Here is a 15,414-nt window from a genome sequence, read left to right as displayed (position 1 = left end):
GACAGTATCATGGCAGGGCATTTCTTAAGCAATCCAGGGATTTTCTGGAACTATTCCTGTTATGAAAGAGTATCACCAGACAGTTATTCCATTCACTTATGGAACACACCACTCTGGCTTGTCAGAGTCTCCAGATTATTATCTCGAAAATGAATGACTCCCAAAACTATTCAGCTCTGCTGCTACTTACATATACTAATGACCAGACCTGTTATTCTGCTCACTGAGCGAGGGACTTTCTATTGGAAACAGAGCAGTCCTTCGCCTGCTTATAATACACAGAAATTTCTGATTTTTTTCCATACTGTTTTTTCCTGACTCCTCATGGCAGAAAACTAGTGAACTTGGTCCAAAAGTAGGAGGAATAAGGGGAAGAGGGGAGCACTGTAACAGCTGAACAGCCCAAGTGTCTCTGTAAAGAGAGAAGCAGAGCAGCAGCCAGATGGATACACATCGGGCTCCAGGGAGAAGGTGTGGCTCGCTTGGCTTGGAATAAGGGGGAAAAATGGAAAATTCCACTACGTGTCAGCTATTACTCTGGAAGGAGAACTGTCTGAGAATCCTATCCAAATTTCATGTAACGGTAATTCTGCTGAGGAGGAGTTTAACTCAGATGTAATATACTAGGGTCACAGTCTAATTCCCACGCACAAGTCGCTCTGTCTAGAAACTGCAGAGGGTGCAACACTTATTTTAAGAAATCCCAGCCACAGAGACAAAACATATCTCCTTAAATGTAAGAAGTGTCTGAAGAAACATTTTCCCTCTGCAAAGACAAGAACAAAGGCACAAAATGAAAAAAAAATAAGGGAGAGATATAGACCCTAACTGAGTTTATTACCCCATACCACCACCCTGCATAATGGCATATGTTAGCAAGGAACTAGCACTGAAAAAGTGCCAAATATGATCCACAAGAACAGAAGAGTCTGCACAAGAGGCCCAAGCAAACAAGATTAACTTGTATGACTCTATGTTGTAGTGAGACTCAGGGTCAGCAGCATGTTTTAGTGAAGCTGGTGTCAAAGGCTTTGCTGAACAGAGAAGAAACAAGGACACAAATCTCACTTACCAAGAGCAGCAGTTTAGGGTTTTAATCCTGCCTCTGATCCCGATTACCTGATTTTCATTTCAGCACCTGATCAACCTTAAGACGAGGACAGTTGCCTCCATGTTTAGCATAAGAGATGCACACAGCTTTTGTGTGCTATTATTGCTGAAGTAGCTGGAAGATAAAGACTAAGAGGGTTAAGTGGTATTACTTTCAGTGCAGACCTGGGCCACATCTCCCAGAAAGCCCCAGATACTCTGGCCAGTTCCAGAAAACGCATTGGCTGGCTTGGTGTCTGGGTAAATGCAGCCCATGGTTGCTGTGTTACTAGATTTATATTAAACTGCCAGAAGCTAACATAGAATCCAGCCTATTACTACCTTGTTGTGTAGACAGTGGCACCTGCAGAGCACTGTTTCCAAAACATGTTGTGAGTCCAAACTATAACTGAAATGTAAAACTGGAACTGAAAACTCCATCTTCCCTTCACCTGCTCAAGTCACATAGAGCAATGAATTTGTTTGTGCTTTAATCAATGGTTTTTGCCATTCTTGGAGAATGGAGGGTGGAGGAAAAGAGTGACAAGAGATGACAGAGACTTCCAAAGGAACTCAGCAGGGAAATCTTCTGCCAAATCTCTTTGTTTCCAGTCCCAATGCATGGACCTCTGCATTTGCAAACAAATTGGTCTGCTGAGTGAGAATGAGAATTTGTTCTCTTGCACCTACAGAAGCAAGGGCCTGGTCCGCAGGTGAGGACACAAGGAAGGTTTCTTGAGCTCAGACTGACCTGCACATGGGGCTTCAGTTTCTTGAGCTCTGAGTCGCATGCAAGGCTTCCTCCCTCTGGAGTACTTCACCATGGTATGTGAAAGCCAGCAAGACCATTAGTGCATGAAGAACCTCCACAGAGCCAGCATTGCAGTGTGCATCTCTTCCCCAGGCCTTTCTGGGGAAGGCACATCAGATTTTGCCTTGTTCCCCAAGCACGGCGCTGGTACCCAGTCAAAGACCCTTGATGGTGCATAAAAGTGGGCTCTAAACTTAATGAATACTAAGCATTGTATGGCAGGAAACATCTTTCTATCTTCTCACCCTCTCCCATGGAAGAGCTGATGCCAAAGAGTCATACACACTTGTTCAGCACCTATAATAAACTACAGAAACATATTTTGAAAAGATAAACTGAACAACAAACAGAAAGGAAGAGAATGGAAGCATGTAGTTCCAGGATGCATTCAAATGCTGGCAGTCAGAAGCACTTCCCAGGTCTCTGCCCACCCCCTGGTCTGAGCAAGAAGAATTGGACTGGAGTGGAGGAAGTGCCTGGAGCAGAGGGGAGCAAGGACCTGCCTCAGTGAGATCTCCACAGTTTAAGCAACTCACATCCTTGCCATGGGAGGCACCTGCCCAGCTGGCAGGTACATCCCAGCATGGTTTCAAGAACCTACTGTCACCAGAGAAACATACAGAGTGGAAAATAATGACTGGCCAATGCACAGCAGCAGTAGTTTGTCCTCATCACATGGAAGACACATTTTGCTATGCTCTGTTCATAAAAGCTTGGTGAAGAAAACAACCCACAGCAAAATCACTAGTGATTTGTGATCAGCACATGAGAGCAGTCATTCCATAAAAGGTAGGCATCTTACCCACATCTCTGTGTCTGCAGCACAAACATTTGAAGATGAGCAAGGCAAGTTTTTTCTCCTATGCCAAGTTCACCTAGGTCAGATGTGGATTAAAACTTCCATCTCCCTCAGCAACTCAGTCACACCAGAACTCCTCACCAGCACTATGTGGCCCTTTTAACCTGCTGTCTGCATACAAACCTTCAACGAAGTCGGAGGCTGTGTATACACGGTGCTTTGCATTGCTGACCCCCTCTGGTTTGTTCAAACTCCCAACTCCTAATTCAATCACCTCTATCAACTCATCTCGCTTATCCTTCCTTACAGGTTTCTCTTCTGGGTGGCGTGTCAGCCCCGTCTCCAGTTGATACACCTTCTGCAGGGTAAAGCTCTCAAAGGGCACAGCCGCATACTCCGTGGACAGCTTAACACCGCTGTGCACCTCTGCTTTGTCTACTTGGGAACGCAGGAAAGCCAGCAGGTTAGCCTGGGCCTTCTCTGGGTTACTTTGGTCAAGCCAAACGTCCAAGGGGTCTGGGTACTGGCTCTGCATCTTCTTAAACTGCTCGGCTCTGCCCTGGAGCTCAACCTTCAACTGGGCAATTTGTTTCTTCAAGCTGACGATGTAATTGCGGTGTTGCTCTTCTCGCTCTTGCAGAACAACTTCATATCCCTCCTTCACAGTCGGACTGTGTACCCTGGGCAAGGCAAACTGCTGGTTGTCACCCTTGGGTGTACAAGCCAACATATAAACAATAGACATTGAGCAACAGGCCACTACCAGCAGGCCTACAAGTCGGGGGAGAAATAGAATAAATCCTCGTCGGAGCATCATATCTCAAAAAGCAGAGTCTAACCCCACACACGCAAAAGTTCTTACATCCATGCAGTGCCACAGAGGCCTCTGGACTTGGAGAACTCTTACACAGGTGCATGTATGTGCAGGAACTGACTTGTCAGCTCTCTTAAAGTGTGTGCTCTGCCTCTATATCGAGTTCTCTCTGGTGTTTACCCAGCAGGACCAAAAGATAAGCTGTGAAGTAGACAGGACACCTCCTGATCCTCATGGCAACATCTATGTTGCTGCAATGTGATCAGATGGTGGCTGATGGAGCCTGAGGATCTGAAAGACAAATGACAAAGACAGTCATTCAGACAAGCTAGAATTTGGTCATTCAGTTTAGATCATTTAGAGTGTTCTAAGAATTTACCTTGTTTCTCAGCTGCTCTGGCAGATCCCAGAGTTGTGAAGTACTTGGGCCAAGACCCAGAAGATGCCTAGATCCTTATGTGGGAAACCCTGTATGAATGCCTTTAAAGTTAATAACATGACTTGGCCCACTGCCAATGAAAAACTACTCCAGGCTTCAAAGTCTGCCATGCTTTAGAAATACTAGGAAGTGCCTAGTGGTGAGATGCTGAGTTGTTCAGTTCATCCAAGCAGTGATGGCCCTCCAAGCATTCTCACCTCTTGGAGCATTCAAGTTTTGAAAGGAAGGCAGTCAGTCCCACAGCTACCACAGACATTTTAGCTTCCAGGCATGTTTTTCCAAAACACCAGGGGGTAAATATGGTCCATTTGAACATATGAAGCCTGATCTGGAGCAGAAATTTGATAACCAAAAGACTAGAAGCTGTTACCAAGGACAATTACTGCAACTAACATTGTTTGACATATCCTACCAGACGCTCCCATAAAAAGCAAATAACTAGGGATAGGATTTTTTTAGGAACATTCAGACCAAGTCTTACTCAAAATCAGGGGAAGCTTTGTTTCTATTCTAGGAGGCTGTTCTCATTGTGCACTATTTTAACTTTTCAAGGCCCTCTTCTGTTTCTCATAACATTATAAAAAGTTAGGCAACAATGTACAGTACTACTGTTTTTTTCCATGTATACTCTGCCCAGGACTACAGACCACAGAGAAGGTTTAGGGAAAGATGGCTTAGGTATTTTTTCAAATAAAAGAACTTAAAATTGGGAACATTATTATTTTTAATAAAACTTCCTCTAGTATATGTAGAAACAGGAAAGAAAAATTAGATAGTTGCATATGAATATTGATCTAGCTGTAAACTACATTAAAACAATTGTGCTGAGAACATTAACAGTGGGATTTTCAAAATCCCTCAGTTTTGGCCTAAACCCATGCTGGTGCAAGGAGCTTCATCATTTACTCAGCTGACTGTATACTTAGGGCAAGTCTGAGTAACATCCTAGATTACACAGTGACGCTGCATTGTTAGACTCAAACGCAATCAAATTAACCCCTGAATGCTCTCCCCTCGGATGCATGCATGACATCATGACACTCTTTTGACAACAGAGATTCATAGACCTTTCAGGCATACATCCTTTATGGCAGACCCTTAAGTAAAAACAGTTTAACTAAGAATAAGACTTCCAGTGTTATTTTCAGTTATTTCTAGTCCTGAGTCAAAGTCTTACATAGGACTGCCATGTGACTTCCCCTCCTCTGTCTTGGTTGATTATTACTCTAAATACAGCACTTATGCAGAGATATTTCTGATGTTTGAACTGTTATCATTATTTTATCAGTTTGCAGGGCTTCTGGAAAAAAACCCCAACTTTTAGAGTAGAAAGTGAGGGGGCTAGACTGAGCTATAAAAATAGTACTGTGTTTTTCTCAGAGTAACGTTGAATGGCTATTATAGCGTTTATATGATTCTCCAGAAAATGTCAGCGTTTCCAAACGAAGAATTGCTGATTTTGAAGAAAATATTCAAGCAGCAGGAAAAAAAGGACAGGCTGAAGTTGGTGCTCTTACCTTTTTGATGTGATCTTGTCTTTGGAACATCTTTATCTGCCACAGCTTCTTCTCAGCTTGCCAAAATCGTCCCTTGTTTATCTCCCTTCTTATGCCCTTCCCAGAAAATGCGTGTACTATGAAAAGCGCTGTCAACCTCGGAACACCTCTTCATTGCTTTCACATTTGTCAGCTGCCTACAGCCTCAGTCTGTCTCCTGTGTGGTGAAAGGCTGTAGTGGAGACACTTCCTATGGATGCACTATAAAAGCTGGCCTCCTGCAATGTAAAGAAGCTTGTCAAAGCGGGGAAAATTAATCTGGGCATTTCTAACTGTACAACAGATCTGGCTAGAAGACTGCAAGAAGGTAGTGTGCAGGGAGAGAGGGTCAGGAAGTGGTGAGATGTAGTACATAAAACACTGCTGTGCTTGTATGCTTCACTTCACACAATTAGTCCATTGACTGAATTGGCAGAAGCTGAACATCACTGAAAGGATTAGTTGTGCTAACATGGTATAAACTGAAATTACATCTCAATGGCTTAGATAAACACAGTATTTCATTCCTATAAGCAGCAACATATTCCAGTTTTGGGTAAAGAGCTCTTCAAATGTTAACCTTAAAATATATGTCTGTGTAGACAGCTATCTTCACTAAAATACAGTATGTCTCTCTTCAGGGTACTCTTTCTTTTCTGTATAGTTTTCTGGTTTGTAATCTCACCCATCAAAGATGCATCTTTATAAACACTTCAGGACAGTAAATTAACAGAGCTATCTTGTCCTTTGAACCACCATTCTCCTAATAAAAAATTGAGGCCATGGATTTTCACCCTCTTCACAGGGATTTTACCATCATGACTGGAGGCATCCTGATAACAAGCATTCATTGCTTGCTTTCTCTTGCTGGTTCTGTCTTATTGAATTTTACTGGTAGCTTCAGTGGCATTGCCTTACAGTGACTGACATTTAACTATACAGCTGTCACTGTACTACTATCTCATGGACATGCTTGTGAAAGCAGTCCCAATCCATGTCAGTGCCAAGAAAAGCAGATTACTTTAAGTCAACACTGAAGGTGGTCACGGCTAAGGCATCTCAGCTGCACGGACAAGTACCAGAAAGCCAGGGATGGTAACTCCTCCTAACAACCGTTCTGTTGATTTCACCAGACCGACAGTTTCACACCAACTGAGAGAGAGCCTGAGATGAAGAGAAGACAAACTGGTTTTTTGTCTGTTTTTTTCCAGGAACTGACAAAAACACCTCTGTATTTCACAGCAGTCAGCTGCATCAAGTAGTCTCTTTGCAAAAAGAAGCTGTAATGAATATGCAGTGACTGGTCTGACAGCTCAGGAAAAGGACAGTAATTCTAAAAAAAGTATTGTTTTGCAAAAACATCTTCAACCTCAGCTCAACCTGTTAGCCCAGCCAGAGGTCAGCCCAGCTCACAGAGGTGCTTTTTACTTGCTTTCCAGGAGTCTGAGCCCGAAAAATTATCTAAACACTGAAACAGATTCTGTTGTCACTGTAAGCACTGTGTAAACAGCTCTGCACAGTGGAGGGTGATGCACCCAATCACAGAGAGAGGAAAAAACTTCAGAAAGTTGATTGGTTTGAAATTTTGGATGGTATGCACCCATCACTGCTTCTCATCAACATCTGTATTTTTAATGGACTGTAGAGTTACAGGAAATTTATCTCTGCACAGAAATGACAATGTATTTCAAGTCTCAACTTTTGACTCTCAAAAATGACACAAGAATTTGTGCAGAAGAAAGGGATTCAAAATATCTCTGTATATGTCTCCCCTCTGAGCTTCACGATTTCCATGCTCTTCAGGTTGAGGACAGAAATTAATGGTAAAAGCATTGGCATAGTGAGTGCATTTGCATAGGCAGTGATCTCTTAGCGCATATGGCATGGGTAATGCCAAATAGTTCCACTTTTGCAAGTACTTTCTGCCACAGCTTCTTATTGTAGGTGTAACTCAGACTGGCAACTCCCATTTTAGCTCACAAATCTTTTTGAAATGCCTTTTTTTTTTTTTTCCAATAGAGGCAGGAAATGGTAGAAGTTGCGATTAGGTTTTGTGTAGGTATTTGAAACATCTTCATTGAATAGCAGCACACGTCACAGGGAGATTTCACTAGAAGCATATTAATCTCTGAAATGAGCTGCAGGGAGGAGGAAACAGATGTTTCACCCAGACTTTAAGTGCCTTACAAAAATAGAGAAAAACATTCTTCAGGCACTTGGCATTTGCCTTGAACTTTTTAATTATAAGGACTGTGCATAGGACTGCAGACAAATTAGTCTGCTTTAAATGTTAGGAACAAGACTTTTGCTCCCTCAGCTCCTTGACAGAAATTCAAGCCACTCAGCAGAATGGAACATGTCACAGGGATTAAAATCTAGTTTTACACAATTTAAGGTGCATATGCACTTTATGTAAAAATAAATTATATTTCTCCTTAATGCCAAATCATGATTTCTCAACTGCTTCTCAGCCCCGCTCATCTGCCCAGGGCTGAATTAAACAAAAGGTTGAATAAAGAAAAAAACCTGTCTGATAAACTCACTGGGAGCACCTTCATAACCTTCCTATATTGTCCCATTAAAAATGCTATCACTGTTCCCTGCTCGGTTGACACTAACACATCCCAAACCAACCACTTAAAATCTTAACATCTAGTTTGCAATTTTCAATCCAAATAAAGGATTGTTAAGAACTAGTGTCCAGAATGAAAATGCTAAATGCCAAATACTTGAAGACAGTAAACAACTTACTGTAAAACTCTTCATTTCCTAATCTTTGATTCCAGAGTCATTTTCAACAGAAAATCTTACTTATATTGTCACAGATGCTCTCAAAGAGAAAAGTCTCATTATCTAACCCTGCCCACAGAAAGACAATTATACTGTTCCCCTCTACAATGAACAATTACGGTCTGATCATCTTGCAAATAGGTTATAACATACATCTGTTAGAAGCTGACTTCAAAACAAAACAAGAAACCCTCAAAAGCATTAACATTCCTGGAAATACTATGTCTTCTTGTCAGGGAACTGAGAAGTAGCTGCTTCATTCAAGAAGTAGGTTACGTTCAATATACTGCTATAGGCTTCTCACTCTGAAAGTTACAAAACCAATGCAGAAGTCATAACTTTTGCCTTTGTTAGCACTCTGGACCCCACTGCTGCTAATTTAATTGAGTTCCTCTTGCCAAGGTAAAGCAGTAACGTTATTTAACAGGACTACCTGCCATGCCACTTCAGCTGAGTTCTGAGGTCCGTGTCTACTTGAGTTGGATCATCCACTTACACATGGTCTCAATGCTCATGTCTTTCCCAAAGACAGTCTAGAACAGAAATCAAGGTACTCTGAAAGCCTTCTGCTGGTATATGCAGTAAACATGCCAGCGTTGTTGCAACTTTTACAGTAGCCATTATTACTATTACAGTAGACATGCAGTAATAATTATTTCTTCTACAGTATCATTACTTCTATTTTAAATAGAGCACTTAAAAGGCATATTGAAGTCCATTTGTCCTGCCAGTGCATACACATTCTGTGTGTGGGTTTTTCAATGTGGATACACAAACAAGAATGAAAGCGCCATTGCTTTCCACTATCCACTGTTAATCAAATTAAAGTAAAAAACCCACACAAGTTAAACAATTAACTTTTAACTGCATCTGAAAAGAACCAATTTAACACCTACAATTATCTCCACACTCCAACAATACCATTTTTTCTAATAAAAAAACCCCAATACTTTATGTTACTGCAACAACACTCCCCGAACTGCTTTCTCTCTCCCAGAACAATGTTATCTGTGAAAGACTTGGCAGTTTTCACAGGTCAATAATCAGCAATTGCAGAGGTCTGTATTAGGAATGTTATTTTTTGTGTAAGATACTCAGATGTCCACTTTACTGCTATAATATGCTACCCCTCTCTGCTAAACACATCCTCAGCACAACTTTTAGCTGGGGGTATTATAGGGCACTTCCAAAAGCCTTTACAAGACTTTCTGTGAGTTTCCACCACTCTGTGTATCCTTCAGTAGGCCATGGGACAGATGCATACCTTGTCAAGCTCCTAAGAGAAAATGCAGAGAAGAGACAACAAGCATGCACTGCTGCTTCAGAGATGCTCTGACTCACAAAGACCATCTCCATGCTACTTCAAGACAGAAATTACAATGCTTTTTCTCTGAAGGTCTTTTAGTATTTCCTGATTAAAATAAATAATAGGATAAATTTTGCTTATCTATTTAATTCTGAACTTGGGAAAAAGTACTGTTATTTCACTTTGAAATGTTTATTTATCCTCCCTCAGCGATTTACACAAGCGAAAGAAAACCAACTGCCACCACAGGAACAAGCAGTCATTCCTTTTAAGAATGAAAATGACCACAGTTTCACAAAAGAAACTCAGATCAGCATGAGCAAGACCTGTAAAAATGAAGGGATCTACACCTACGTATGCACACACTATGAATGCTTGTGGATTTAGACCCATCTCTTCATGACTGTTACTTAAAATATTTTCTTGTACAAAGTGCATACCTACTATCGCTTTATGCCAGGAGCCCTAAGGATTCTGCCAGATGAACATCACAGTACCACAGCCAGACTTCCAATGAAATCTGAAGCCCAGTATATGCGCATTCATGATGGTCATGAATCAGTGAAGGTTTAGCACCTATCTAACTAAGCAAGAGAGTTGTTTATCCATTGCTAAAAATGAACTATCATGCATGACTAAGTTGTGTTCAGAAACAGGAAAGCCTAGCTAGGCTGAGCTGCAGGGCGGAAAGCAGTTTGTGTGTGTCACAGTATTTATCTAGGACTGCTTTAGTCCAGGCTATAAAAGCACTCATATGTTTAGCTGCCATCAGTCCAACCCTTCAGCTCTGACTGCACAGTGCAATGAAAGCCTTCTGCTCTGAGAAAAGCTGTTAGGTGACGAAGTACAGTAACAGTGAATTAAGGTATCTATGCTATCAAAGTCCTTGTAAGGTAAAAGCAGAGTTTTACGATGTCTGAACAATCCAGCCTGACCTGGAGATTATATCTTCCTCTCCTTGCCAGAAATCCCTGGTACAGCTAGAATGCCCTGTACCAAGCTAGATATGGACTTGAACTTCATTAACTCCAGCAGAATTGGCAGCAGAAGAGGTTTCCTCCCTCCTGAGTCCAGCATGTGGGAACTGAGAAGAGACATCTGGCTCCCACAAGTCTAATGTTATATTTTTATGGTAATGCAGAGCCCTACATTTTGAGCTATTTGTACCTGAAATAAAATTTGCTGGGTAGTGTGGTACCAATACAGTGCTTCAAATAAAATAATTAAGAGTAAGGGTGACAACAGAAAAAACATCTTGGTAGTCAAGGTATTAAGGTTAGGTAGGTTATCTAGGCTGAGCAAGAATTATCAGGATAGGGACTAATTTTACTGTTCAGCTATGGTTTACATTACAGAAGAAAATCAACTTCCTAACTACTAACTAATAACCAGGATGCCAGAAAACAACTGCAGCCTGGTTCAGTATTAGACAACTTACCCAAGCTCCACACACAGCTCTAAAATATGCAGCATTAACAGTTCATGTACCAACAAGGTACAACAGGCTCTGCTTATCTGCATTTTCCTATCAGTCTGGTCCGTTCTGATCGACAGGAAGAAGCCAGGCTCCTAACTCAGCCCCCATTTCCTTCCTGCTCCAGGTTAGTGCTTACTGTGAAACAAGACGTGCCACAAAGTCCCGTTTAGTTCATCACCACTGTTTTGATATGTGATTTTTGTCAAAGACAAACATTTTCTTGATATACCAGGAAAGAGTCGCCCAGCAATTCTTTGAAAAGCCCACTCTCTTTCAGTTGTTTCAGTGAAACATTTTTTCTCTTTCTAGCAAAAGTTTCCAAATATTTTTTCTTTTTTTTTTTTTTTTTTATTTTGGGCTTACACAATACTTGAATCTCTCCAACTTCACCTTCATCATTAAACTAGCCAATTCTTTATTACGGGAACTTGAAAAGATAAATCATAGCAAAGTCTCTGCAGAAAAGGTCTAGGCAGAGAGGAAAGGAAGGTTTTCTATGTTTACTATTGTAGGGTCTTCTATCTACTTGGCCATTAAATTCTTCTTCCAAAAAGGAATTGAAAAAAACCCTGAGGACAATCAAAAAATGAAGAACTATCCTGCAAAATACAGCTATCTACAATTGACCTATTCAGGCCAATTGATTTTAACAGAATAAAGATATTTATCTTTGTATGATACTTTATCACTTATATGGATTTATTTTTAAATAAAATATTTCAATAGGTTGAGAATGCCTACTTTGTTTTAACTTAACAAATCAAAATGCTTCAGGTTTCCACCTCAGGACAGGTTTTGTGGGTTTCTTTGAAGATGGCAGACTGCACACAGGCCCACAGAAAACTGCTTTTGGTCAAATGGCTATAAGAAAAATTATTCTTTTAATTTTATGAAAAATGTCATCACATTTCTATATCCTTTAGTTAAGTAAACCAAGCCACATTTTCAAGTGTTAGTGAGATACCTGCTCAAAGTTACTTCAGTTTCTGAGTTTTCATCTCTGATACTCAAATCATATTGGAAATGGGATCTATGCTTTTAATTTCTTTATGAGATACCTTAATTCAAACAATCAGTCTGATATTACTTTACACCTGTTTGATATGCTAAATTACAACCATAAATGTAATTTCTCATTGGTCATCATGAAATTTCAGTTCCCTCATTGACTCTATTGGTTTCTGGGTTAAAAACTGTAGTTTATTAAGGAGATTTTAATTGCAGTTACTGCATAGTTGACAATAGCTCTTAAAAAACCAGCCATTCAGCTAGAAACACATTAAATGTTAACAGTTCATGCAAGAAGCATCCTGGTTCTCTAACACAGAGATGATTGATAAGTAAAGCCAGTTTCCCTTGCCAGTAAAAGCTATCTATTTTTCCCCTTTTGTTACATGAGAGAAGTACACCCTGCAGTCAGGACAGCATTTCCTGAAAAGTTCCAAAGAGCCTATCCCTTGAAACAACTTCAGGCTTCAATCAGAAGCAAACCATGTTTCATGCAAAGTTGTGAAACACACAATATGAACTTGCTCTATAACACTTTTCCTCACTGTACTACAAAGGTATCTGGCTTGGTTTGATTTACCAAGTCATGTATCAAAGTCGACACAAACCAAATCATTTTTTTTTAAAGGATAGTTAATTTTTTTCTTTTTTAAAGAAAATAGTTTCCTGCAATTAGGTATAAAGCTTTTCAGAAAACAGCAATAGGAAAAAAAATTATAATCTCATAGCCTACAAGAATATTTGAAGAAATTTCCTTATGAGATGAAGCTTCTTGCTACTGCATCTCTGTTTCTCTGCATATGGAAACCTGCCTGCAAATGATACCATTATTTTTTATTGCAACAAAGATTGGCTAGAAAGTGTGCTGGTACAACTACATAAGCTACTGAAATAAAAAGAATCAGTTGCTGCTGTGCCTTCATGGATTTCTCCCTTCCCCTCCTTTTAATACAGATTTCTGTAGAATATTAAAATCATACTATTTTCAACAAGAACCCATAGCAGTTAAACTCAGAGGAAGATATTCCTGCCCTCAAGCCAGTGCCCTCTAGTCTGCCTATTTTCTAATCCGTAGGAAAGGAAATGTGGCTGTTTTCTGTAGTCTCTTACAAGTGTACATTGTCCTATTAATTTCTCTGAAGGGTTTAGTGTAATCATGCAACACATTCTGGATTACAGGTCTAAAAATGTAAATTCCTTACAGTGATAACCAACTTCTCCTATTGATTTCATTGTTAATAACCTGTAACACTCAGCTGAGGAGTAGATATAGAGTTATAGAACCATTTTAGTCATAGAATGGTTTGGTTTTAGAAAGGACCTTAAAGATCACCTAGTTCAACCCCCTGCCACAGGCAGAGACACCTTCCACTAGACTAGGTTGCTCAAAGCCCCATCCAACCTGGCCTTGAACACTGTAGTGGATGGGGCAGCCACAAATTCTCTGGGCAATCTGTTCCAGTGCCTCACCACCCTCACGGGGAAGAATTCCTTCCAACATCTAATTTAAATCTACTCTCTTTCAGTTTAAAGCCATTCCTCTTTGTCCTATCCTTACAGGCCCTTTGTAAAAAGACTCTCTCCAGCTCTCTTGTAGGCTCCCCTTAGGTACAAGAAGGTGCTATAAAGTCTCCCCGGAACCTTCTCTTCTCCAGGCTGAACAATGCCAACTCTCTCAGCCTGTCTTTGTAGGAGAGGTGTTCCAGCTCTCCTATGAAATACCTGAAGGATCCTATATTTCTTTTATCATTAAATCTCCACTACTTCCTTTCCTTATATAGTTCTATTATTACAGAAAAAAGAGACATTTGTCTCACTACAAATAATCATTCTCCTATTGATGTGAAAGTATCTCCTTTTCCAAGCTGCAGTCAGTGTACAGGCAGTTTTTCAGGACTGTCACCTATAAGAACAAATGCCAAGAGAATTTATCAGTTTCTTGTCTAAAAGAGGAGGAAAGCAACAGTTCATGGAAGATGTTAGTTGGAAAACAGCAGCTGAAAAATCCTACAGAAAAGAATGAGATATGAACAAATTGGTGTCAGCATGTGGATGTGGAGCAAGTGAGAAAAAGCAAGTCATATCTGATTTAAACAAAACTCACACAGAGGAATAACTTTTAAGCACTAGGTGAGAAGGATTGTGGTGATTTAATTCTCTCCTCTGGTACCTACCCTTGACAATGAACTTGGCTTGACTTTGCATTGAAAGCATGACAAAAACCTCAGTGAAACTGGAGAAGCTGAGGGAAATCCCTGTGTTTTTAAAGGAAAATATAGATAAGAGAAGCTGCTCAATAGAGCATCTATTCAATGGTTTATATTGCAACTCGTAGAGGATACCAAATGTTTTGGAAGGTGCAAAAAAGCTTGTATAGCAGAGAAATACTACTAACTTTTGTGATTTCGATGATCCACCTATTTCCTAAGCATACATTTTTATTTTGTAACAGATATGCACAACAAACAATTCTCCTATTTGGGAACTGTTACTTTTCTTCATTATTCCTCTGGATTTTTACCATGGTTTTGACCATTGCTTCAAAATTGGTGTTTTTCCATCTCCTTGCCAGAGAAGCCACATGCTTCTACCTGTTTAGGTACTTGATGCCAATTTTATGCCCCAAAACAAGGCGCGGAGAAACTGCTCAGAGACAGAATTTCAGTCTATAAGCAGGAGGTATTTATTTCACGGCCGGGGAGCAGCCAGGTCGCCCTGGACAAACTGCTCCCACTCGAGAAACACACAATCCAACTTTTATACAATTTTTGCTAAGCAATTACATCATATATTATGAATATTCATTACATTGCAACATCTACTTTTAATATTCATAACAGGTGGAGTTGAGGCGGAGTTAGAGGCGTGGTCCTTAATTTGGGGAGAACTTCGGTGGGAGTTCCGGTCTTCCTTCATCATGAACCTCGTGTCCTTTTCATCATCATCCTCCTAAACTTTTGAACCTTCCCTAATTTGGGTAGCTTCCTTATGAATTTGGCAGAGAGTTTCGGTATTTGGCACCAATACCTAATTTCTTGGCATGTCCCTCTCTTTATCTCTTTGGTTTCCTCCCCATATGTCTCTTTTTGTGTGTACTAGCATTTTCTGTTCATGTTTATGTTCTCCTGTGTCAGCGCGACCTGTACCTCAGTGAATTTATTGCCTCCGCTTTCTTAATGCTGAATTCTATGTGCCTTGCTAAAGCTTGCTTCTACATTTTGTGCTTAACTCTTTATATTGCTTAAATTCGCTTTTCAGGTGTTACCTGGCTTCATACTTCTTTTAACTCCTTCTGAAAGGGAACAGCCATTTCCAATAGGTACTCTTCTTAATTAGTACTTCATCG

At 40.4% G+C, this 15,414-nt stretch overlaps 1 protein-coding gene across 4 annotated transcripts in view; it reads right to left on the bottom strand.

Annotated features, from left to right (window-relative positions):
- CSGALNACT1 (chondroitin sulfate N-acetylgalactosaminyltransferase 1) overlaps positions 1-15,414 on the bottom strand; it is a 43,689-nt gene that overhangs the window by 11,548 nt on the left and 16,727 nt on the right. For 3 of the 4 annotated variants that reach the window (XM_064652136.1, XM_064652139.1, XM_064652137.1), the window contains 2 exons: positions 5,470-5,726; positions 2,883-3,804 (listed from right to left, as the gene is read on the bottom strand). In XM_064652136.1, the coding sequence (XP_064508206.1) occupies positions 2,883-3,516 (634 nt within the window). In that variant the 5' untranslated portion in view covers positions 3,517-3,804; positions 5,470-5,726. Of the gene's footprint in view, positions 1-2,882; positions 3,805-5,469; positions 5,841-15,414 lie in introns of those variants that run through there. The other variant, XM_064652138.1, reaches the window with a different exon arrangement.

This window comes from Pseudopipra pipra, chromosome 4, assembly GCF_036250125.1.
Source record: "Pseudopipra pipra isolate bDixPip1 chromosome 4, bDixPip1.hap1, whole genome shotgun sequence".
Classification (NCBI taxonomy): Eukaryota; Metazoa; Chordata; class Aves; order Passeriformes; family Pipridae; genus Pseudopipra; species Pseudopipra pipra.
The sequence above is the reverse complement of the archived record's forward strand: the minus strand, read 5'-3'. Positions and strand labels throughout refer to the sequence as shown.